Source organism: Fringilla coelebs (assembly GCF_963513975.1).
Source record: "Fringilla coelebs genome assembly, chromosome: Z".
NCBI classification, from domain to species: domain Eukaryota; kingdom Metazoa; phylum Chordata; class Aves; order Passeriformes; family Fringillidae; genus Fringilla; species Fringilla coelebs.
The window spans coordinates 14,055,846-14,079,374 of NC_140031.1; the positions used below are offsets into that span (position 1 = coordinate 14,055,846).

The 23,529-nt window shown below is 37.8% G+C and overlaps 1 protein-coding gene across 1 annotated transcript in view; it reads right to left on the reverse strand.

Moving 5' to 3' along the window:
- Nucleotides 1-23,529, reverse strand: part of OXCT1 (3-oxoacid CoA-transferase 1) — an 82,524-nt gene that overhangs the window by 36,644 nt on the left and 22,351 nt on the right. The window contains exons 7-9 of the mRNA XM_084224694.1: nt 18,475-18,535; nt 2,949-3,056; nt 282-393 (exon numbers count right to left, since the gene is read on the reverse strand). Coding sequence (XP_084080820.1) covers nt 282-393; nt 2,949-3,056; nt 18,475-18,535 — 281 coding nt within the window. The remainder of the gene's footprint in view (nt 1-281; nt 394-2,948; nt 3,057-18,474; nt 18,536-23,529) is intronic.

The following is a 23,529-nucleotide window of genomic DNA, read 5'->3' on the forward strand; positions in this document are numbered from 1 at the left end:
ACTGCTCCCTTCACAAGTACTTTTGTTTTTACTTAAATACCTCATATTTGTGATTAATTATTTTGCCATTTGGACTAATTGCATTCTGTCAAATTATATATACGATAAAAATACCAAGGTGCAACTCCTATTTCAATTGGGTATTAATAAAATGAGAGTATCAAGTATCACAGGTTCTGGTAAAGACAATGAGCACGTTAATCAACCTGTTCTAAACAAACCAGATGGGTTTCTTATTCTAGCCAGCAATCACTTCAACATATAGCACAGCTGAAGGATACCATACATGCCATCCTCAAACTCTAATGCAGCCCGTTTGATGATCCTCTCCCTCACATTGTCTCCTTTTTTTTGTTTGGCTGTAGAGTCTTCAGGCTTTCGGATTGATAAGCGCTGCAAAATAAGAAATAATCATAAGTAAAGATTAGAATCCAGATTCTTGCTTCTCAAGGCACAAAAGCTTGATCTGTGATTGCACTGAGATACTTGGTCTAAGAATAAAGTTTATTTACTCATCTTCTACAAAAAACCCAACCTTTTATTTTATGCATTTAAGCTTAGCTAAGCCAATGGAGTCATCAAATATTGCCAGTGACAGCCTTAGAGCAAAATAGTATTTCTTTGTCTGTATTGCCAAGCCTGATACATAGAGAAGTGGTGAAGAAGGCACCAAGCACTAGTGCAAATTCTAGCAAGTCTGAGATTCATTACCCCAGAGATACCTAAATAGATTCGTAAAATGTCAGCCAAAAATACAAATACTGCTCTCTTTCTGCATTCATTCAATTCAATGAGCTATTCTAAATTTATAAAGATGAAACAGACAAATACCATTCATCTAAAGATACTGGAGAGCTAAGAATCAAAATTTTCAAACATAACTCTCTATAATCTTGCACACCCCATGAATTTGTTTCCTGGTATTTTCTCATCTTAAGTTCATGTTTTGTAAATCACATGTAGGTGAAAATGCCATGGCATTCAAGAAGTTCATAACATCTTTCTTTTAAATTATTGTCTACATAGATTATGTTCTTTGCACATCTCTCCTATTCATATAAAATTCATCTGGGAAACATCATGTCCTGCACCCCCATATGTCTTCATATCTTCTCCTACTTCAGGCTACAATTAACACATAAGAAAAAATTATCCTGTTACTTTTCATCATCACAACAGAAATTTTGCAGATTCACTTTGTCCTTAGGTAGTCAGAAACAGTCAATATAAATCCTTTTGAATTTCCTATCACCTTCCTTTTTATGCCTAGGCTATTTTCCCTAGAATTGCTTTGCTTGTGGATTGATAAAGTAGGAACAATTACAGAGGGTTTCTATACAGCAAAGAGAAGGCTGGACAGAAATTATAGCTGGTGCTAGAGAGACCACTTCTAAGCCATATCAGGCAGGAACTGCTATTTAAAGCCAGTAAGAATTATGACAGACTAGCTTCTCTTTATTTCTCACGTTCTTCATCTTCTCTCACTACTTACATACCCACTGCTTTTCTGTGTACAGCCAGTTGATTCATAAAATTTAGCAGAAGAGTAAATAAATCTGCCACTTCCTTCCTATACCTATACCTAGTGAGAGTTACCACTGCCAGAATTACAAAATTGCATAATCAAAATTAATCTCTGTTACAATTTTGCTCAGCAGTTTATAGTAGCTTTCTCCCTCACCCCTGCCCCCTTTTTTTTCTGAACCATATAGGGAGGGGGGCAGATGACTAGGTAGGTATTCACCAGGTATGGACTAAATAGGTATTCACTTATGCAGCCAAGATGCAGCAGAAAGAATGTTTAATAAATGAAAAATTATTTCTGTCATATAAGGTAAAAAGCTTTTCTGGGAGATAATGCAGGCATTCAGAAGAAGAAAACAGGCCATTAATTGCAATCTGACCCAACACAACCAGAGGAGAAAAAAAAAAAGGTTTGACACATCTGTTTGCAGTCAATTACTCAACAACATGCAAAATGCTTTTGCACAATGAACAGATGGAATTAAAAAAAGAGTTTCTTAACCTTAGCATTCACAAAAGAGAATGCTCGGAGAAAAGTCCTTGTACGACTTCCTAGGACTGTGATTTGATTTTAATAACAGAAGTTTAATTATTACAATTCTTTTATGCACTTTTTTTCTCACAGATTTTTTCTCCTTGTGTCATGTATCTTCCCTTCTACCAGTTTATCTGATGAACAATTCCCACCTCCAGACTATGGAGAACACACAAGAAATACAGAATTTTCAACTGCACATGAAAAGCACTGTCACATCACCAAAATGAATATAGGGACATAGCCTGAGTGTGGCAAAGTCACAGAAACAACAAAGAACAATTACATAATCATAATTTTATTGGGTGTTTTCAGTGGTGGAGTATTATTGCAGCAATTTTAATAGCTATTGACATCTTTTATTCACCAGAAAGGCCACCAATTAGAAAAGTTCCTGATTAAAGAAAAGGGAACAAAAGTTTGCAGGACCTTTGCAACATAACATAATTCAATATATGGCACAAAAGGGACTGAGACAGGCCCTACATGCCCACCTCAAAAGCTGTCCAGTGGAAAAGAAAGTCAGATACTTGTCTAGGTGTTCCCCTTGCTGTATCTAGAGCAGGTGAACTGAGAGGGAAGGAGAATTTAGTAGCATTTTCCACTAGATTTTCAACTGCAGTAAAGTCATCCAGGGATACAAGCAGTTGCCCTAAATTATTCAGGAACTAAACCAGAGAGTCTGAGGTGTATGAAAGAAGGCTCAATCCTCAGGCCCCCACCTAACTACATAAGTACCTATCTAAGCTCTGGTTTCTAGCAAAACTTGATGGGTCTTTCCCACACTAATTTCTCAGTGCTAAGACTTGGTGGCTAGACTAAACACCATGCAAATTTTAAATACACCCCAAGCTGAAATATGTTGTGACTGAGAAGCTCAGCTACTTACTTCAATTCTCTTCTCAAACTTCTCTCCTTGTAACAGACGATCAACATAGATTTTGGGAACATGAATGTCTTCTGGAGCAAATGCTCCTATATCAACAATTTCTTCCACCTACAGAGTGAAAAAGAAAAGGGAAAATATTTAGAAAAAATTATTAAATGAGGGTTTTTAATACCAATTAAGTTTTGAAGCAAAACATTAAATTTACAGCAAATCACATCGAGAAAACTAATGAATGGGACAAAATATATATAGTCTTTAAAACAGGTTAACTTACATGCATATATGTTCTCTTTTTTCAAAGTATATTTCTTTATAAAAAACTGAAGGCAATTTATGTTTTTACAGGCCCATTTGTCTGGCCAACTTGAAGAAATATACTGTGTACATCAGGTACATCAGAGTTGTTTGAAACTACCAAAATTTCTGCCCAAACAAAGGAAAACAATATGCTAGTAACAAAATATAAAAATATAAAGCAGAAGTGTTAATTTAGAGGATACAAACAAAGAACCTGAAACAAGTTTGAGAGTACTCAAAACTAAAATAGAAAACATTTGAACTGTAATAATGGGTTGCAAGAAAGAAGACAAAAGATGAAGATCTAGAAGCCTTTACAGTTAGTGAAACAGATTCAGCACAAAATGACACTCATTCACCGGCAGTAGATTTGAGATGACACCTATCAGGAGCAGCCCAGACAACAGGAGTTTCCTTCCTTCTAGGCCTGAGTTGCAGATGATCTAGTTAGAGACCCTGCTATGGACAGATACCTGCAGCAAAGGCTCTCAGCCATGGCTGGTGCTTTCCCTAACAAGTCTGAGGTACACAGAGCACATCTTACTCTGCCACAAAACAGTCCCTAAGGTTAGTGTTGTTTGCAGTTGCATCCAACCACAGGGAAAACATGTAATGTAAGAGCAACAGTCAAAAGTAACATACAACAATCTACTACGCAGGACATAACAACGTACTCAAAGATCAAAAGACAATTTCCAACCTGCTATATCACAAGGGATTCATTAAACTCTTAGGAATACCCAAAGCTTAATAACCCCAAAACAAGACCTGGGGTATGGTAAGGGTAAATCTCTGAACAGCTGTCACCAGTGAAGCAACATTAAAGTGCTTAAAACCCAATTTGACAACCTACTGGACAATATGATCAATACTAAAATCTATAGTACATCTGATAGACAATTACTTTCCTACTGTGCCTTGAAATGTGACAATAAACAAACAAAGAAACCAAACAATCCGCCCTAAAAGCAGGAGAGGGAAAAGAAAAATTAAAAACTAAAGATCACAAAATGAGGTCCAAATGATCCCCAAAAACCCCAGGGTTAAAGAGAGAGAAAGGATGTGCTGTGAAATCTACAAGGCAAACATCCTAAGCAAAAGGCAGGAATAGCTACAGCAAGACCAGCCTCGGTGCTCAAGGTGAAAAGAGCCCCACATCCAGAAAGCCCTTACCCACAAGATAAGGAGAGCCAATCAAATCAAAATCTTGAAAATTCTGATTTGGGTATTCATGAAAAAATGCTACAGTTTCATCCATCTCACTTCAAGTTTCTAATTTTATACACTCATTTTAAGATTAATATGGAGATCAAGTCAAACACAGGGTAAAATTAAAAAATCCTGAAGCACACAGCTGAAGCACACTGCACTTTTAGTGTAGTGACTACTGTCAGAACACTCTCAAAAGAAAGGAGAAGCAGGAGACAAGACTTTCCAATGAAGCAATAGGGAAGCAGATGATCTACAACCAGCAGAATTCCCAAATTCACCTTTTATAATTAAATTTGTCTTCACTTATCAGATGGAAAACTAGGCCTGGGGAATACTAATTGCTCCTGATTTGAACTTTCTCACAGAATAACTACATTTATTTATTGCAGCAGCTGAGATTAAAAAACCAAAATCTTGGCACAATTCAACAAACTCAAACAGAATTATGCTGTCAGAAAACTTGACACACTGAGTTTCTTCCCCCATAGAATACACTGAATAAATTATTCATCCAACAATAAATTGTTGGATTTTGTTATCAGTCACGCCATTCTGCTAATTGGTTTGTATTTTGTCTCTTGGGACACAGCAGTCAGCCTGATAGCTTTTCCTCTATTATTTCCAAATATTATCCTAAATGAACACAACACTGCAAACTGTATTTTGTCCTAGGGATTTCAGATAAGCCTAAGGATTCCTGATGACTGGAACCCCTTTCCATGTTCTACCATTATGCGGAATAAGCATCAAATGTAACTAAAATTAAATATGTTCAAATACTTCCACAGCAGTAAAGAGGAATTTTGAAAAGGGATTAAGAATTTGCATGTGATGTATGAAAAATTAACTGTCTTCCAATTCTGCAAGTGAAATAATCACCACATTCACATGGAAAAGGGAGAATTCAAGCACAGGAAATACAAACATTGTCTGAGTGCTCCAGCTCTCTCTCCCAGGGAACTGGATGATGAGGCACCATACATGGGCTACATGCCATCAGCACTGCCAGAGATGAAGCTGAGCCAGCTGAAGTGACACCAAGATATCTGATGGCTATGGGAATCGGCACCCTAATGCCTCCAGCCACTGCAAGGCATTGCCTGAGTATCTTCCTAGAGAAGAATGATACTGCAAATTCAATAGTACCATCACTGGGAGTATTCACTTCCCTTTCAGGTTTCATATTTCTTTATGAGTCGGCTCTGTAACACCTCTGTAGATGAAGCCTCAAGGAGAAAGGCAGGAGCACATCCATATTAATAATTCAAAGTATGCGTGTGAGTTTTTCTCCAGCTCTGCTCTCATCTTTCCTGTGCTTCTGTTCTTTCTTTTTTGTACTCACCCTGCCTCAGGCTTTATTTTTTAACATACAGAAGAATCTTTGTAAACATCAAAAATCATTATTTGCCATCCCACCTGAGAGACACCAACTCTGGCAAAGCACAGAGAGGCAACTAATCAGGGCAGATCACCTCCTGTACTCTTTCTAATTAGAATATCAAAATCCTCTGGTACCTTTTAGATGGCTTGATCACATGTGTTCATCTTAAATCTTCATTTCATCAATGAACAAAAAGGCAGAAAATGCTTACGTCTTTGTAAAAAGCAACTATGGGAGACCACAAGGTCTGACTTCCCTCTTCTGGGAAGGCTCTCATGCCTGACTCAAAAATCCTTTCATTGTTTCAAGAGTTTCACAGTACTGGAGATTTCTTCCTGGGGACAGTGTTCTTGCAAATTTTCTCTGATTGCTGACAATGGAAGGAGGATGAATGAATTCAGTCCTTCCTAAACACTGGTTTATCTGTAAGTACACCCAGAACATAAAAGCTGTTTTCCACTATGATTCACAAGAGCCTTCTGCCATTCCTTTTTGTATCAGCACTCACAGAGGCAGTGGTCCTTTGTTCACAATATCACTTCCTTCTGTAATTTACATCTACTTTTCCTTTGTAAAGCAATTTTAATTCCTTTTCCTTATAGAAATTCAGCTATTCTTCCAGTATTATTCCAGAATTTCTGAAGGCTTACAGAGAGAAAAATGGAACCTTGATAGATACGGAAGTAAGAAAAGTAAATAAAGAAAGAAAAATAAAAAACTATGGTTCCTTACCAAAAACTGGAAAGGAAATAACAACAACAAACTATTAATGCCAAAACACTCAAAAATAAAAAAGCCTTTGTTTCTAGTATGTTCCTTTTATCTATTTCTGCAGCCTAATTATGTACTTTATGATATGTTAAATGTTTTCAGCTGGTTTGGTTTTAAATCTCAGTTTTCCTAAAACGAAGATAAAACCAGAAATTGCAATTTAATTCCTTATTACATAAAAAATATCAAAAACATGTGCGCATGAAAGAAAAAAGAGATGGGGAGAGAATCACAGCCTAACAAACCTATACATTTTTAAATAGCTTATTTTTATACTAACTTTATTAAATCTCCTTAATTATCTTAGTTCCCTTCAGTTCTTCAAACTGAAATAATGATCATTCCTAGCAGAACATTAGTGAAACAAAACATTACAGTTGGTTAAATGTCCAAAATAACAAGAGGAACGAAATAAAATTTAGCCACTTAGATGCTCAAGACAAACTCATCAGTAAACATCTTCAGTTCGCTACTGGAAGAGTCAGGATGTCACTGCAAAATTCTTTGAACGTTTATAAAATCTTAAAATTTAAAAAAACTTAAAATACATAATAAGGGCTATAAGAATAAATTTTATGTGTCTGCATTCAAGATCATAGAAACTGTGATCAATCATTCTTGATGGTTAATGACAAACAAGAGGGGAAAAAGTTAATATTAATTGTTTAGACTGAATTTCACAAATAGCTTTGATATTTTAAAACTGTGGAAATATACTCTGAAAACAGTTCACTAGAAATTAGGAATATACTATACAAACTTTCTTAACTACAGAAAAAAGCAAAGCAGGTTGCTACTGAGTTCTGCAAGCAGGGAGATGAAACAGAGGATCTTCTGAGTTGAATTCTTTCCTTTTGTAAGATCAGACAGACCATGAAATTTCTATGTCAAAATCCTACAGTAATGGAATGACAACCAGACAATATCCATTCTGAAAAAGAGACTTTTATAACTTCAAAAATCAACCAACTACCAAATAGCCTTATAAAGGCACATCTTGATATACAATTAACACATTATGGTCATATTAGACTTCAAACAGATGTTTTCTAAGCTGAGGGGCAGGGAACAGTAAAAACCTGTAAAGTTCATATTTGTTAGAGAACCTTTCACACAGTGAGCCTGGACTGGGTCACACTGAAGGTCCAGTTGGCCAAACAGCCCTTCTTCTTAGCAACAGGATCTTAAAAGGCAGTGTGATATTGGTTATATTCTCCCAGCTGCCAGCAATGTGTCAGTTGCAGGATGTCCTCAGTCAGAGGCCAGACACACATCACCTTCTTCATAGTTTCTGATGAGCCAGGAACTAATTGTTTTCTTGGAACCCAAGAGACTCTACTGATGCATTTCTTAAATTTAACTATTATGAAAAACATTTCTTATTACCTATTGTAATTTCACTGTGTGCTCCCTTCTCTGTGCCATATAGAAATAGCACACAGCAGTTGTTTATTTGTCTGTTTCATGCTGTTGAAGATCTTATGTACCTTTATGTGTTTTCCTTCTTTCTAGTAGACTGTTATCCTCTGTAAACATCACAGAGAAAAACAGTGAGATCTGTTGCCACTATGTTGTATCTGATGATTAGGAAAGCAAAACTGACATAAATCTCCTACATTTGTCTCCAGGTTTTTCGTCATGTGGCTACAGATCCTCCTAAATCAGGAGTTCCTGCTAGAATATACTCAATTCACGTTGGTTTTCTCTGCTCTAAATCTCCTCAATTACCACCTCCACTTGTAGTTGCCTCGGGCTTAATCTCCTCTCACACTTCTCTGCACCTGCTCCCTTGTTTCCTCCAACGGCCTCTTCCCATTGCATGCATTTGACATCTTCCTCCATGCTGTACTGCTTACAGCAGAGAAGAACACAGACAGCAGTAAATTACCAGCTCTAGATCCTCACACACAGCAGTTCCAGGATATATACCACAAAGAAAAGAGGAAGCATATCTGCAAAGGTTATGTTTATGTAAAGCTGTGTGTATGCGTATGAAAACTTTAACCACCAGTCTCTGAAGAGGTTCTCCCACACACATAGAACTACACTTCAGAAATTTTTCAGCTAGTCACATATTAGCACAGCAAGGATACACAATAGTCCTAACTTTCAAGAACATGTTCAAAGTCTGAAGATACTGACATTTCTCAAAGAAGTTCTTCCATTAAATTGACAGGCTTGCTTATTTGATGACTTGCACTAATATGTCTATATAATTCTGTATTGACTAAAAAGTGAAAATGAAGATAGCCGTTTTCTTACTTCCTTAAATTCACTCACTTGGATTTTACTCTCTTATTTTATGGTAAAATTACCTGAATTGAAAGCATGAGAGATTACTTTAAGATCCAGCAGTCCCAGCATTACCAATCAAACCAGGCTCCTACAGCAGGCACACCTAGGGAGTGATTCTTTACAAAACCCTGTGGTTGCTCTGATATAAGTCATCAGTGAACTCCTGCTGGCTGTGATCACATTTTGAGACTTTTGCTTTCTTGATGAAATGAGGTGACAAAGCACCCAATTTGTATTCAATACCTAGGTTCTTAACACAAAATAAAACATAACCATCCATGTGGAATATATACAAAATCATCTCACATCTGGAGAAAGAAATTTTGGAAAATTGTTTTTTAGATTACATGATGTAATAATTTTTCAGTCATAGAATTAAATAATGGGAGAAGAGCCAGAAGACAACAATCAAAACTCCCACAATCCGTGAATATGGTCTTCATTTGCTAAGGGCCAGTTAATAGCAGAAGAACCTGTTTAATCCTTACTCAGCTGAATAAGGGGACTGACCTCATCCCGAATACTTCCACTCCAGAACAGAATAGCTGCTAACAATAGTAATTCTACTGGAATATAATTTGCCGTTTTTGCAAACAAAACATATGTTGCTTTAAAGACATTACTGCTGTACTTTGTTACTTATTTTCAAATTGCTTTAGATTGACAGCCTTTGAACTTATTAGAAGGTAAAAATAAATAACTTACTTTTTTATTAAAATTAATCACATTTTACCTGCAATAACTGAACCCCCAAAAAAATCCCAACCATAATCACAACAAAAGATTTTATCTTCTTACTCATATCAGAGACATGAGAAATAAAAAGAGACTAGAAAAGCTCTCATATCCTACACATTCCAAGAAACGCAACTTAAAGGTCAGGAGATAAATTTAAGCTTTACTTTCAAAAATGAACAAAGTGGAATTTAAAAACTGAAGTGAGAAGTAGGGAAGTAAAATAAAAATTAAGGAAAAAAAAACAACCCAGAGATTTAATTGCACTATTAAAGAAGGTGGACTTTGTACTTTAAAATCTATTTAAGTGCAACCAAACCCCCCTCAGATTCAAGGAATATCTCTTAACTAAGGATCAGACCAGAGCATGCTCAGCAGAAAATATATAGCAACTTAATACCAATGTAAAACAATGCATTAGCAGCTGATTTGTAGCTAATTATGTTGCTGCTTCTCTCTGGTAAGAAAAAAAAGCCCTGCAGGTATTTCAGTAAAGGTAACAAAAAGGTAACTTCATCTGAAAATGGCATGTTCTATGCATACATCTATTAGTTCTCCTTATTTCAGTGTTCATTAGAGACAGTGGTAATTTTCAAAGAGTTCTGGACACTACTTGACATGCTACTGCTTTGTTTCTCAACAAGGAATTAGTGTGGTCATTTCACCTTCAGAATCATAGCAGATATCCCAACCTCCCAAAATATTGAAGAAAAATAAACTTCTCCACAATTTTGAGGAAGAAGGTAATCAGGGTACCTTTCAAGGAAAAGTTTGAAAGAAAGAAAACAATTTATGTGGCTTAGGCACTTTCAACAGACTACAGAAATGTGGATATAAATAGAATGTCAGTAACATATTCTAAGAAGAATTAAGGTTTTCTTGCACTTAATCATTATACTTCCTAAAAGGTGCCTGGAAAAGAGAGCAACATGGAAATAAAAAAATCCCACAAGAATAAAGTGCTTTATAAAAGCACTTCATTATTATTTGAAGCTGGAAGAAACGTTTAAATCAGTCCTTCAAACTATAGAAATGGAATTTTTTGCTTATCATAGCCTTACAAGAAAATTCAAATTTCTCTAGAAATGGTGAAATATCATCTTGAGCACAAGCGTCCCTTATCCCATTGCTTATAGAGCCAATTGGCTACATACCTTCCCCATTCTGATTGGGATTATTGCACATAATCCTCTGAGTCAGAAAGGACCCCCAAGGATCATGGAATGAAACGCTTAAGTGAATGGCACATATGGGGATCAAACCCACAACTCTTTGCCTTTCTCCACTTCTTTCAGCAACAAGAAGAGAACTGATAACATACATCTGACTTATTCCAAAGGTTAACAAAAAGGAGGAGTGTGCTTGTTTTTCTGCAAAAAAATCCAAGAATACCTGTTCAAACATGGATTTGCTTTAAGATTTGTTTAGCTATTGCTTTCTCCAGATGAATCAGCAGTTGCAAACTAAGGATCTTAGTTTATATTCGTGGGAATATAAATGGGAGTGCATTTCTACACAACAGACACCCTGAATGCAAGTTCTTTATAACAGAATTTAATAACGTTTTGGGGAGGAAACTAAAAAGAAAAAAGAGGAAGACTAGGAAACTGCTAGGACACAGAAAAGGAAAACTACTCTGTTGTCCTTGTTCATTCTTTTACCATTGTCTGTAGCCTGAAAAATCAGTATGATTAAAGTCAAGTCAGTCTTGGTATCTCAAACCATTACTTCTCTTTAAATATTCACTTTTTTACTGAGTAATTCAATAGTATTTGCAGGGGAGGGATGCTGCAAGAGCTAAAAGGATGCTGCTAACATCTGAGCTACTGATTCGATCCCTCAAAAATTTTCACTCCAGCAATAGTTATGAGGCTGCAGCTTTTCAAATCTGAAAAGATATATTTGCTTCATGTCAGAATGCAATTTTTGGGAAGATTTTCAGTTTGGATGTTAAATCTTTCTCATTCTATACTAGAAATCTTAATCAGAGACGTTAATAGCACAGAAAACAAATTAATGCTTTATGACACCAGGATATATGCTTGTAAATTCCTTTAATCATGCCTAGAACTCTTCTATCTTTTCAGTCCTATAATAATGCATGATTTTACATGCAATGACAAGTAAGTAATTGATTGATTCACACATCTAATACACAAAGCAGAGCTGAAAATTTAGAGTATTTTAAATTTTATTTTCAAATTCTCATGATAAAAGACATGAATACTGTTAGTGAAATATACTTCAAATGCACAATCTATGAGGTTTTCTATAAAATGTTATGATAAACCCCCTAAATTTAGCTTTAGAAGCAAACAGAGGCTTTCCATCAGTTTCTCCAGCACATTTAATTCCTGGCAATTTGCACTATCTATTGATCAACTACGAGCTTACTTATTCTTGTTCTTTTTGAATTTCATATTTGTTCTTAACATACGTGACAAGGAAAAAAGGAATTTTTTTCATTGAAGAATACATTCACATCTGCAATGAACTTAGGAAGCTGAATGCTGAGAAAACTCATGATACGCATTCAAGAAAGTATCATTTAGAAAGGAATAAAATATGAGAGACAGATAAAAGAAAAACAAATTCAAATCTTCCAGCAGTATATTATGAGTAGGTAAAATTACCCGAACAGCAGTCAGCAACAATTTGATCTGCTACGAATTTTAACTACTTAATATTCACTACTTGAGCAGCAAAGTGCCAAATCTGAAGCCATTTAATTAGACATTATATATAAAAGAAAAGCAATTGCAGGAAAAAACCCCAACAACCAGGAAATAAAAGAACAGCTAAAAAACCAACATAAAAGCCCATCCAAACAAAAAACATCAACAAACTCCACATTGCTAAATTAACTATCAAAGTTTATTCCACTGAAAATCATAGAATAGAAAAGAGTCACAGAATAGAATTTGCTGTGTTGGAAAGCACCCATTAGGATCATCAGTGAAACTCCTGGCCCAGCAGAGGACACTCCAATAATCACACCATGAATCAGAAGCATGCTAACTAAATGTCACAAGAACTATCATATGAACTCCTTTCTAGCCCAGTACTACTTATATTCCAATACTTTTCTAGTCATTCTAAAAGGTTCTGCACCACAGCTGTATAAGTGTTTCGTTTTTCTATTCTGTTTTTAATGAGCACATGCACACACAGAAGCAAGGAACCAAATACAATTAAGAGAAATAAAACCAACAAAAGAGTATTCAAGTCTGGGGATGGGATTCTTTTTGGGAAACTAAAATTGTTGTGGCAATGGTGTGCAAATGTTTCTAGGAGCTGCTTTTCCAAAACAATACTAGTAGTCCCTGAATTTCAACTCCAATCCTTCTCTGATTTGCTCTTCAACTTTCTATGACTGACATCACTAAAGCTGCCAAACTGGTTCTTAACACTGCTCAGTACTGTAGGAGAAATGGCATTAAACTCTTCAGCCTTCATTGTAATCTGCACAGATAATTTTAGTCCCTTCATTGAGTGGTGAAGTATTCTTGGTCTCCCAGTCAACTATATATGTATTCTTAAAAAGATTTCTTGCTACTTTGAAGTATTCTTTATGTTGTACTGAGCTGGGTATTTCTTAGAAGCTTAAGCTTTTTGGTTTGCTTTGTAATGCTTAGCACCTCAGACATTTGAGCTTGGATCTCACTTTGTATCATGTTTCTTTTCTATGTTTGAGATTACAATGATTATGATCAAGGTCAAACTCCTACTGCTCTTGCAATACTTGCTCCATGTTGGAAAATTTTATTCTGAAACTCATTAACACAGTCTTTCTCTAACTTCATTTCTTCTTTGCTAAACCTCCCAGAAGGCTTCATCAATTCAAGTCTATGAAATCAGCCTTCCTAAGAGACATTTCTGATATTTTTCTATTTTCCTTTCTATATTTTCTAAGAATCACGAGCTTGTATTTCAAAGCTGCTCTCCCACAAGTGTTCACTCAAATCTTTCAACTAAGATTCCTCTGGGAAACCAAGGCCTAGGAATGTAAATACACTTATGCAGTCAAAAGCCCTGACTAACTACCTACATATTCAAGGTACAAGATATTTATTTTATATATTTTGTAATTTATATACATACACACACACACATATATACACACACATATATATAATGTATTATAGGAGCATATTATGGCAACTAGAATTCTACCATCACTTGTGCTGAAAGCAACTGGTAATGTGGCAGGACTATGAAGTTCAGTGTCCATCCTGTGACAAATGGGATTCTCAAAAAAAGCCTTTCTCCCACTGCAGATCCATGGGACCCTCCCTCACAACCATTGCCTCAGCACACACAGCCTCATCATTGAGCAGTTAAATAGTATCAACAAAAGTTATAGCAACACAAAAACTCAGTGGCTACAGCATTTGAACAGAAGGGCTTTAATTCTATGTCTTTCATCCTGATCTGTGGTTTCACAGAAACACACACTGACGTAAAGTCTGCACCTATCCCAAAGCCATCCCCTACCAGGGTTCACTTTTGAGTTCATGACTGGAGCATCCAGGTAACAAAAGTTTCTATTAGATGACTGTTTCACTTTAAAGTGGTACTTACAGGTTTTTTACAGTAAACTGTCACTGCACAAAAATCTTGAAGAATTTCTCAGAACAGAGCTGGGCATGAGACGAAAGTTTTGCCATTGTTAAAACATTTGGAATACAGACATACACACAAAAAAAGGTTCATTTCAAGTTTCCTCAATAAAACCAAATGCCATGATCTAGCACAGATAACAGGATACAAACAGCTTATTTCAGTCTGATTCCGTCCCTTAGTGCCACGCAGTTCATTGTACCTGAGAAAATGGTGCTCACTGATGTGGCTGTGTTGTTACTAGGCAACCAGAGATAAAATGCAAGGCTTAATGATTTTTATTTAATGCATTTTTATGAGAAAGTACACTCTCTTTTTTTCCCTCCCCTGATATTATTTGAGGTATAAATGTTATTTACCCACGGAGATATATTTGACCATATTCTGTGATCTGAACAAGAAAATTATTCAAACTGGATATTCAAACAGCCAGTCAATAAATATTTCTAAACATATTGACCATTACTACTACCAAACACTTTCACGGTGGCAGTGGCTGAGATCTCAAATCACTTCACTAGGGAAAAATATTCAGTAGGTCTCACAGCAGAGAATAAAAAGATAACAGATAAGAGCTCAGGGTCATTTGGGACAGTTACAGATATTTATGTACTCTTCTGTGGCAGAAAGCAGGAGCCCCAGTCTGTATCACTCTTTCCCGTGTTATAATGACACCACATCTGGCAAGGTCACACACTGCTTTCTACAGTGGCCTTGGGTAGCCCCAATTCCCCACAAAAAAGAGGTGTCATGACCAAAAACCCCATGGGGCTCTGCTCAGAGGTGTCTCTACAGGGAGACACACATATTAAGAAGCACCCTGTTATCACAGCCCTTACCCTAGGAGTCTAGGCACACATCCAAAAGGCCTCCCTGCAACTCCAAGCTGCCTTGCAGTTCATTTCCCATCACAAAATTCAACAGAGCTGTTGAGGGTCCTGACAGCAGTGACACCTCCTCAATTCAGTTTCACCTTCATTCTACAGTGTAGGAAGTGTAACCACATCTATAACACCACACAACCTCTCAAGTTTTTTCACAGGCCATGCACTTCCTTTCAATCTTTACAAGGGCTGGTGGCTTGTATGTTACTTCTGACCATTGACTTTCTTTTGTATTGGCCAATTTGTCAACTTTCCCATCTTTGCTACAGGATCAGGAAAGCGTTTACAGCTCTGAAAATACAACCTGAAAGCCTCAGGCTAAGTGTCTGCATGAGAGCTCAGGTTCAAACATAACTACAGGTCTGACTGCATGCTTAAGTTCTGCAAGCTGAAGTGAGAAGCAGATGAACTCCCTGCATCACTTCACTTTTTTATATATATAAAGCCAAAATAACTGATGCTACCAACATTACTTAACATTTGTCTCTGCAAAGGTTAACTTCCAAATAACAGGAATCATTCAATTCAGTTGAAAATTTTTTCTGACCTTTAATAATGGGTCACCTTCAAATTAAAGTAGAAATTCCATTGGACTTGGCACAGTTAGATTTTTATAGACAGTTCTCTGTTCCTCAGATAATGCATCCTTATTATCTTGATAGCAGGTTCTACTCCCTCTCACTTAGATAAACAAAAGAGATGCATGCAACAGTTCAAAAAATTTGTGCAGATCAGTAAGCACTTGTTGTATTTAATGAGAAGCTTTCAATCAATGTATTTCTGATCCCAAAATGAATACTGAATGGCTACTGCTGACCATTTCTCTATTCAAAATAAACAAGACTGAAAGTTTAATATGATATTTTAAAAATCAGTAATTCTTCACTGTGTGTCCCAAACATAACAGCTAACAGTCTGACTTCCTCCTTCTTCAGATGCCTCCATGTGCAGCCAATCTCCCATCTCACAATACAGGAGAATGTTTAAGCAAACAATAGCTATCAGTCTCTAAATCTGAGAAATGGTGGGGGGGTTTACCTCTTATCTCTTTTTCTTTTCTCTTATCCTTCACATCAACAAAATTTGTCTGCCTCTGAATTGTTACAATTATTAAGTGTCTGTACTTCAGATAAGAGTGTGTAAAACACCACACAGACTAAAATTAGAGAACAACAACAATAACTAAAGAAAAAAAAGTCCTTCACTGTATATGATGTCAGATTTCACATCTCCTCAGGTTAATTTAACAGGACACGTTAACAAATGCAAGCGATTTCCAGTTAACTTCCTGTTTTCAACAAATTCACAGGTACATTGAGATTGGATTTCCAGTATGTATATTTCATTAGTATCTTACTATGCCAAATGCCATTCCATACTTGTATCAATGATCAGAAACTAAAGTAAATCTCAGCAAAGTGAGAAACAATCCTAAAAACCCCAGTTAATCACTGTATCTTTGAAGACAATCCTGACCTGCAGCTATTTTGATTAAAAGGAGCAGGGCTGGCTTCAAGTCTCTAGTCCTAGAGACTGGAACTCTCTGCTTAAATTCAGTTAAATGTTCAGAAAGTTACAGAAACAGAGCTGGGAACAAGCACCAGAATTTGGAAATCCCTCCTGCCAAGACGGCATCTGAATTACTACCCTACACAAACCTTTTTCTTCTTCCTCAAATGGATTTGAGAATTTCAGTCTCCAGCCTTGAACAACACTAACTAAGGAGTCAGGCAAAACTCAAATTTTTAGTTGCCTCAGTTCCCTATTGAAGAGCTAAGACAGCTTACACTGCTCAGTACTGAGGATGTACTAGACACCATATAGAGAAATTTCCTTCTGATTCCCTGGGCTTTAACTTACACCCAAACCCAACATTCTGAATCCCACTTTGAAAGAATGACATTTAGAAGTTAAGTCAAGGATGGTTCAAAATATTTGTCCTAAATCTGTGGTTTTGCATCTTCATCTAATTTGTCCATAAAATACAGAATTGCAAAGTAATATTAATAATGCATCTTGCAAAAAGACTGGCAGTTTTTTAAATGGCATTGAAAATGCAATAAGACTCAGAGTGGACACAGTTCACAGCAGATCTACGAACAACTGATAAATGGAATTACAGCAAGAACGATGTCACATCAGCTGCTCACTGACAAGAAAATTCTACCCTATCACACATGGATAGAGGAGCAGAAAGAGAGAATGAGATGGAATGTAGGTGGAAGGCTTTGATCTACTTAAATTCTTTAAATGCCAGACTGAACAAGGTATAAAGGACAAGTGTCTAGAAGAAAAGATTCCTTATTTAATTTTTTGATAGAAAAATACTTGAAACCTTTCTTAAAAACAAAACATGAGACTGTTTTGCTGTATTGTCATTGTAAATCATGTGGCAAATACAATGGTATTTTTTTGATAGTTCTGCAGAGCACAAAGAAATAACTGAAGTTCCCAAATGTATTATCCAGAGATGCTTATATAACCAATATATTTTCCAAATAACATCTTACAAATAAACAAACAACAAACAAAACAAAACCCCAAACCAACCCTCAAACAAAATAAACAAAAAACCCTGAAGAAATAAAAGGCTTTTCCATAAACCATTTACTAGAAATAGTCAGAAGAGCTTGTCTTGATCTTACTGCCAAACTGTATTTAGCTTTTATTAGGCATATAAAAAAACTTAACAGAGAGTAAAGAAAAAGCTAAGAGAGCAGTCTATCTTTTACATATTTCTATGCCTTAGCAACTCTCCAGGCACCAATATTTTTTCAGAGTAGTACGCTTCATGTTTTTAAAAATTATCATTTCAGACAAAGAAAAAGGGCAAAAAGATTGGAAGAAACTTCTAGATCAGCGAGTTCATCCTCATTCTCAAGACACAGCCAAATGTGTGTACCTCATTGTGGACTGATATTTATGAAATTTATTGAATTTGAGAGACCACAACTGTGATAGCTCTGTGGTTTGTCTCATCTATGTTGTTATGTACTTGATTTTATTTTCAAGAAGTTTTGCATAAAATCTTATGTGAATCTTCTCAAACACAGCCTAAACCTATTCTTTTCCTCTTTCATCCAAGTATTACTTTATTTAACAAATTTGAAGGCTCTTGCTTTGTTTCCTTTTCAAAGGCTGGTCACAGTGAACACAAAGTCCTGATCACCATCAGATATACAGCAACAAAGGAATTACTCACCAAAGCAGAGCATAGTGTCAGGAGAAGGCAATCCAAGGAGAGAGGTTAGACCACTGACCTTGATTTGAAATCCCCCCCCAGCTGTCTCCAGAATACCAGTATAGAGCTTACTATGTTTCAGTTCCCTACCTCTACTACAGTTGTTTTTGCAGCTTTGCACATAGGTTGGTTGAAGTTTCTTGCAGTTTTCCTGAAAAACAACAACAAAAAGAAAATTAATAAATATTAAAGGCCATAATAGTACAATGCAAGACTTCAGAGATAGGCTACTAGAGGAATGTCTGTATTTTCAGCATCACAAATCTTTTTGCCAAACAGCTGAAGAACTAATAAAAAAAAAGTATAAAGGGAGAAAAAAGTATAATGGAATTGTGTAAGATGCATCTGAAATGAAATCATATTTTGCTACATTAGAAAGTATTTATCACAGTTCTTTTGACTTTAAATCAGCACACTGTTTAATTGAAATTGGGTATGTTACGGATATCTTTATTTATTGGATCCAAAAGCAGCAGCTTTGGACTTTGTACAATGCCATTATTTCACTGCACAAAGAATGAAATTAATCTCCACAGGGGACCATTAGCAGGCCTAACAATCTCTCAAGTAAGCTTCCCTAACTCAGACTAGGATTTGGGATAGCACTTTACCCAGTAGTAAATGTAATCCAATTTTTTAAATTAAAAACAAGCAAACAAACAAACAACCCAACAAAAAAACAAAGAAAAAAAACCACACAAAAAAACCCCACACACCAAAAAAACCAAAACAAAAACAAACAAACAAACAAACAAACAAAAACCCACAAAAATTAAAAAAAAAAACACCAAAAACCCCAAAAGGTTAAAAAACCCCAAACCTCTGTCAGTTTTGGCACTCACTGTAAGACTCTGGCATTCACCCTAAGTATTCCTACAAAGCATTTCTGTGCTAAGGAAAAAGAACCTCTAAAGAATAAAAGCAACACTTAACATGTGTTCCTATGTTGGCAACTGCACCAGGATCCTAGGAGCACGGGGGAAACAAGTGACCTGTGTCAGCCACTCCATGTGCTTTTCAGAAAACAAACAAAGCAGTGCAGCACATTTAATAATTAAGAAATATTAAAACGTTTTAGTGGTATTCCTCTGCTAGCTGATCAGCATTTTCTCGGTTAAAAAGCAGAATTCTTGAAAATTTTTCATCAAAATCCACAAAACCAGGTTTCAAAACAAGATAAAACCTCCTTCCCCACATCGTTTTTCCACAGGAGCAATTTTTCCTCCCTGACCACCCTTATTTAACAGACTCACAGAATCATTTACGCTCGGAAAAAGCCCTTAAGACGGAGTCCAACCCGCAAGGTGATCCCCCAGCCTCTCTCCCTGGGTCCCTCGGCGCCAGGACCGTGCCCGGCGCCGCAGCCGCTCGGAGCCTCGGGGCGCTGCTGCCACCGCGCGGCTCCGGGGCAGCGCCGAGGGACGGGGCCAAGGCCCGGCCCAGCCCAGCCGGCAGCTGGGACGGGATCCCAGCGCACATACCGACACAATCACAGCTATACCCAAAGGGGGAAACCCCGTTTTATTGGCAATATATAGCTGCTGTGAAGCCTCTAACAAAGGGTCAACCCTGTCCTGGGGGCATCAGGCACAGCATCACCAGCTGGACAAGGGAGGGGATTGTCCCACTCTGCTCCGCACTGGGGCGGCCTCACCTCGAGTGCTGGGGGCAGTTTTGGGTGCCACAACATTAAAAAGATACTAAACTACTAGAGATTGTCCAAAGGAGGGTCACAACGATGTAGGGTCTTAAGAGGAAGCCAAATCAGGAGTGGCTGAGGTCACTTGGTCTGTTGAACCTGGGGGAGACTGAGGGGACAACTCACTGCAGCTGCATCTTCCTTTCGAGGGGAAGGAGAGGCACTGATCTCTGCTCTGTGGTCACCAGTGACAGGGCCCGAGGGAATGAACTGAAGCTGAGTCAGGAGAGGTTTAAGCTGGACATCTGGAAAAAGTTTTTCACCCAGAGGGTGGGTGATTGGGCAGCAGAAAGACTCCCCAGGACAGTGGTCACAGCACCAGCCTGACAGAGTTGAAGAAGTGTTTGGACACCACTCTCAGGCACCAGGTGTGACTCCTGGGGATGGTGCTGTGCTGGGCCAGGGGTTGGACTTTGATGATTCTTGTGGGTCCCTTCCTACTCAAAATATTCTATGATTCTATGAATACCTTCTGGCCATGGGTCTTTTTGGTAGCTATACAAACGCAAAAGAAGGATGTAACAATAAGAAACTAAAGAAAAAAACCCATAACATGAATTTATACTCTCCTCTGAGAGACGAAAACAATACTAGTTAGAAGTGATTCAGGGAAAACTCCCCTAGACTAGACAAAATAGCAAATGACAAGAATAATAGAGATATAAAACCTGAATTAAAATAGCTAAGAAATGAATGCACATGGGGGAAAGAAAGATGACAAAACTAACAATTCAATACTTCATCCCATGTAACTCCTTTTCTGAACCAAAGACTTTCTCAAGATTGTAGTGCCTACTCTGCCAGTAAAAGAAACCGATATAAAATTATTTTTACATAGGGAAAAAAACTACAAGAAAACACTTCAAGGTTAATTTGACATTAAAAAGAGCTAATGGTCTCTAATCTGACGTAATTTATAAAAGCTTCAGCCATTTAAGCTGTACTTGAGTTAGGTAAAGTTGTTTCAGAAGCAGCAGTCTTTTCCAGGATCAAAGGCTTTATTTCTAAAGAACACACCATCCAGAAGTTTTATGGGATCAAAGGCCTTATTTCTAAAGAGCACATCATCCAGAAGAAAAAAAAAACAGAAGCACTACACTTATTTTCCATCAAAGAATAATGTTAAGGCGTTAACAGTAGGAAATTAAAAAACTAGCTAGACTAAGTTGCCTTTTTATTTTAAGAAAAATTTCTGGACATCTAGATTCAGCGACGTCTACAAAGTTCCACTGTTCCACTGGATTTCTAAGTTCAGCCAAAGGCATGACATCTTTTCTCCTAGAGGCAAAAGATAGCAAACTAGCTCGTAGCAAACTAAACCAACAAACTACAGCCACTACATAATATCTAGTGATATGAAGATGCAGAGACACCTCAGGTATGAGCTCAATTTATGTATTGCAGAGCCAGTTGAAGCATGAAGAGATGACCTGACACGACTGTCACAGAAAAGGCTCCAACTCAAGTTATCCCTTCAGCATTTCTGTTTCTTTGTCAATAGTCTATTTTTATCACCAACAAGCCACATATGTGCTTGTAAAGTCAAGGTACATTGGGATAGAAGAACTACCAGAATGGGACCAGGTGAAAAGGGAGGGGAGCCAAAGGAGGCAGATAAACCACTCTCCATGATATTTGAAAAGTCATGGCAGTCAGGTGAAGTACCAGGTGACTGGAAGGAGGGAAAGATGGCTCCCATCTTTAAAAATTATATAAAAGAGGACCCCAGGAACTACTGACCTGTCAGCATCACCTCTGTGCCTGGGAAGATCATGGTGCATACTCCTAGAAGCTGTGCTAAGTCACAGGGAGATGATTCAAGACAGCCAGCAAAACTTCACATCTGTTAGGCAAGTTTTACCTAACCAATATAGTGGTCTTCTGTGGTGGAGTGACTGCATAAATGGATGGGAAATGGCTATAGATGTAATTTATCTGCACTTCTGTAAAGCCTTTGACAAGGCTTTACAGCCACACAACATCAGAAAGACAGATTCAATTGTATAGGCGCTGTTTGGAAGATGAGGAATTGGTTCAACAGTCACACCCAGAGGTTAATGATCAATGGCTCAGAGACCCAGAGGACATCAGTGACAAGTGGTGTTCCTCAGGGGTCTCTGCTGGGACCAGTGTTATTTGATATCTTTAATAATGAAATAGACAAAGGAATCGAGTGCTTCCTCAGCAAATTAGCAAATGACACCAAGCTAACTGGTGCTGTTGACACTTCTGAAGGATGAGATACCATCTAGAGGGACCTGCACAAACTCAAGAAGTGGCCCTTGGGAATCTGATTAGGTTTAACAAGGCCAAGTGCTGGTGCTGCACCTGGGTAGGAACAGCCCCTGGTACCAGCACAGGCTGGGCATGAGCAGCCCCAGAGCAGCCCTGCCCAGAAGGACTCGGGGTGCTGTGGGTGAGAGGCTGCACATGCCCTGCCATGGCACTCACAGCCCAGAGAGCCAAACGTGTCCTGGGCTGCACCCAGAGCCCCGTGGGCAGCAGGGCAGGGAGGGGATTCTGCTCCTCTGCTCTGCTCTGCTGAGACCCACCTGGAGCACTGCATCCAGAGCTGGGCTCCCAGCACAGGAAGGACCTGTTGGAGCCAGTCCAGAGGCTACCAAGATGATCAGAGGTCTCATACAAGGAAAGGCTGAGAGAATTTGAATTGTTAAGCCTAAGGCAACCAAATTACAGCCTTCCAGTACCTGAAGGGAGTATTCAACATAGATGGACTTTTCACGAGGGCACATAGTGACAAAACAAGGGAGAATGGCTTCAAGTTGAAAGAGGGGAGGTTTAGTTTTGATATTAGGGATAAATTCTTTACCTCAGGGTGGTGAGAACTGAAACAGGTTGCCCAGAGAAGTTGTGGATGCCCCATCCCCAGAAGTGTTCAAGGCCAGGCTGGATGGATCTCTAAGCGACCCAACTCACTGAAGGGCCTTCCTGGCCACAGCTGGAGGCTGGAACTGGATGATATTTAAGATCCCTTCCAAACCAGGCCATTCTGGGATTCTCTGGCTATCCACAGAAGCAGTGGCACTCCCTGATGTTATCCCTAATGAGCAAAGCCCCCAAGGAGGTTAAGACCTTTCTTAGACAAAAGCTAACCACTGCTAAATGGTGCAGAATAGTTCACTCAGCATGAGGATGCCTGAAATGAAAGCCACCACAACATGCTGTATGGGATAAAATATCTAGGACCCATGAAGTAGAACTTTAAAAAAAGCAAACCAAACCATTTTAAAAGTAGCTTTCTAAAGAAGTTGGTGCCATTCTGAATTCCAAGAAAACAGTATAGCTTGATGCATGAGAATAGGGAAAAAAAATTATTGCCAGCCTGTGGTCCAAGTGTACCTAAAGTACCCTTACACTTACATCCTCTAAATTTATAAAAGCTCTTAGCTTGACGGCGATTAACGGTTTGGCAGACACATCATTGC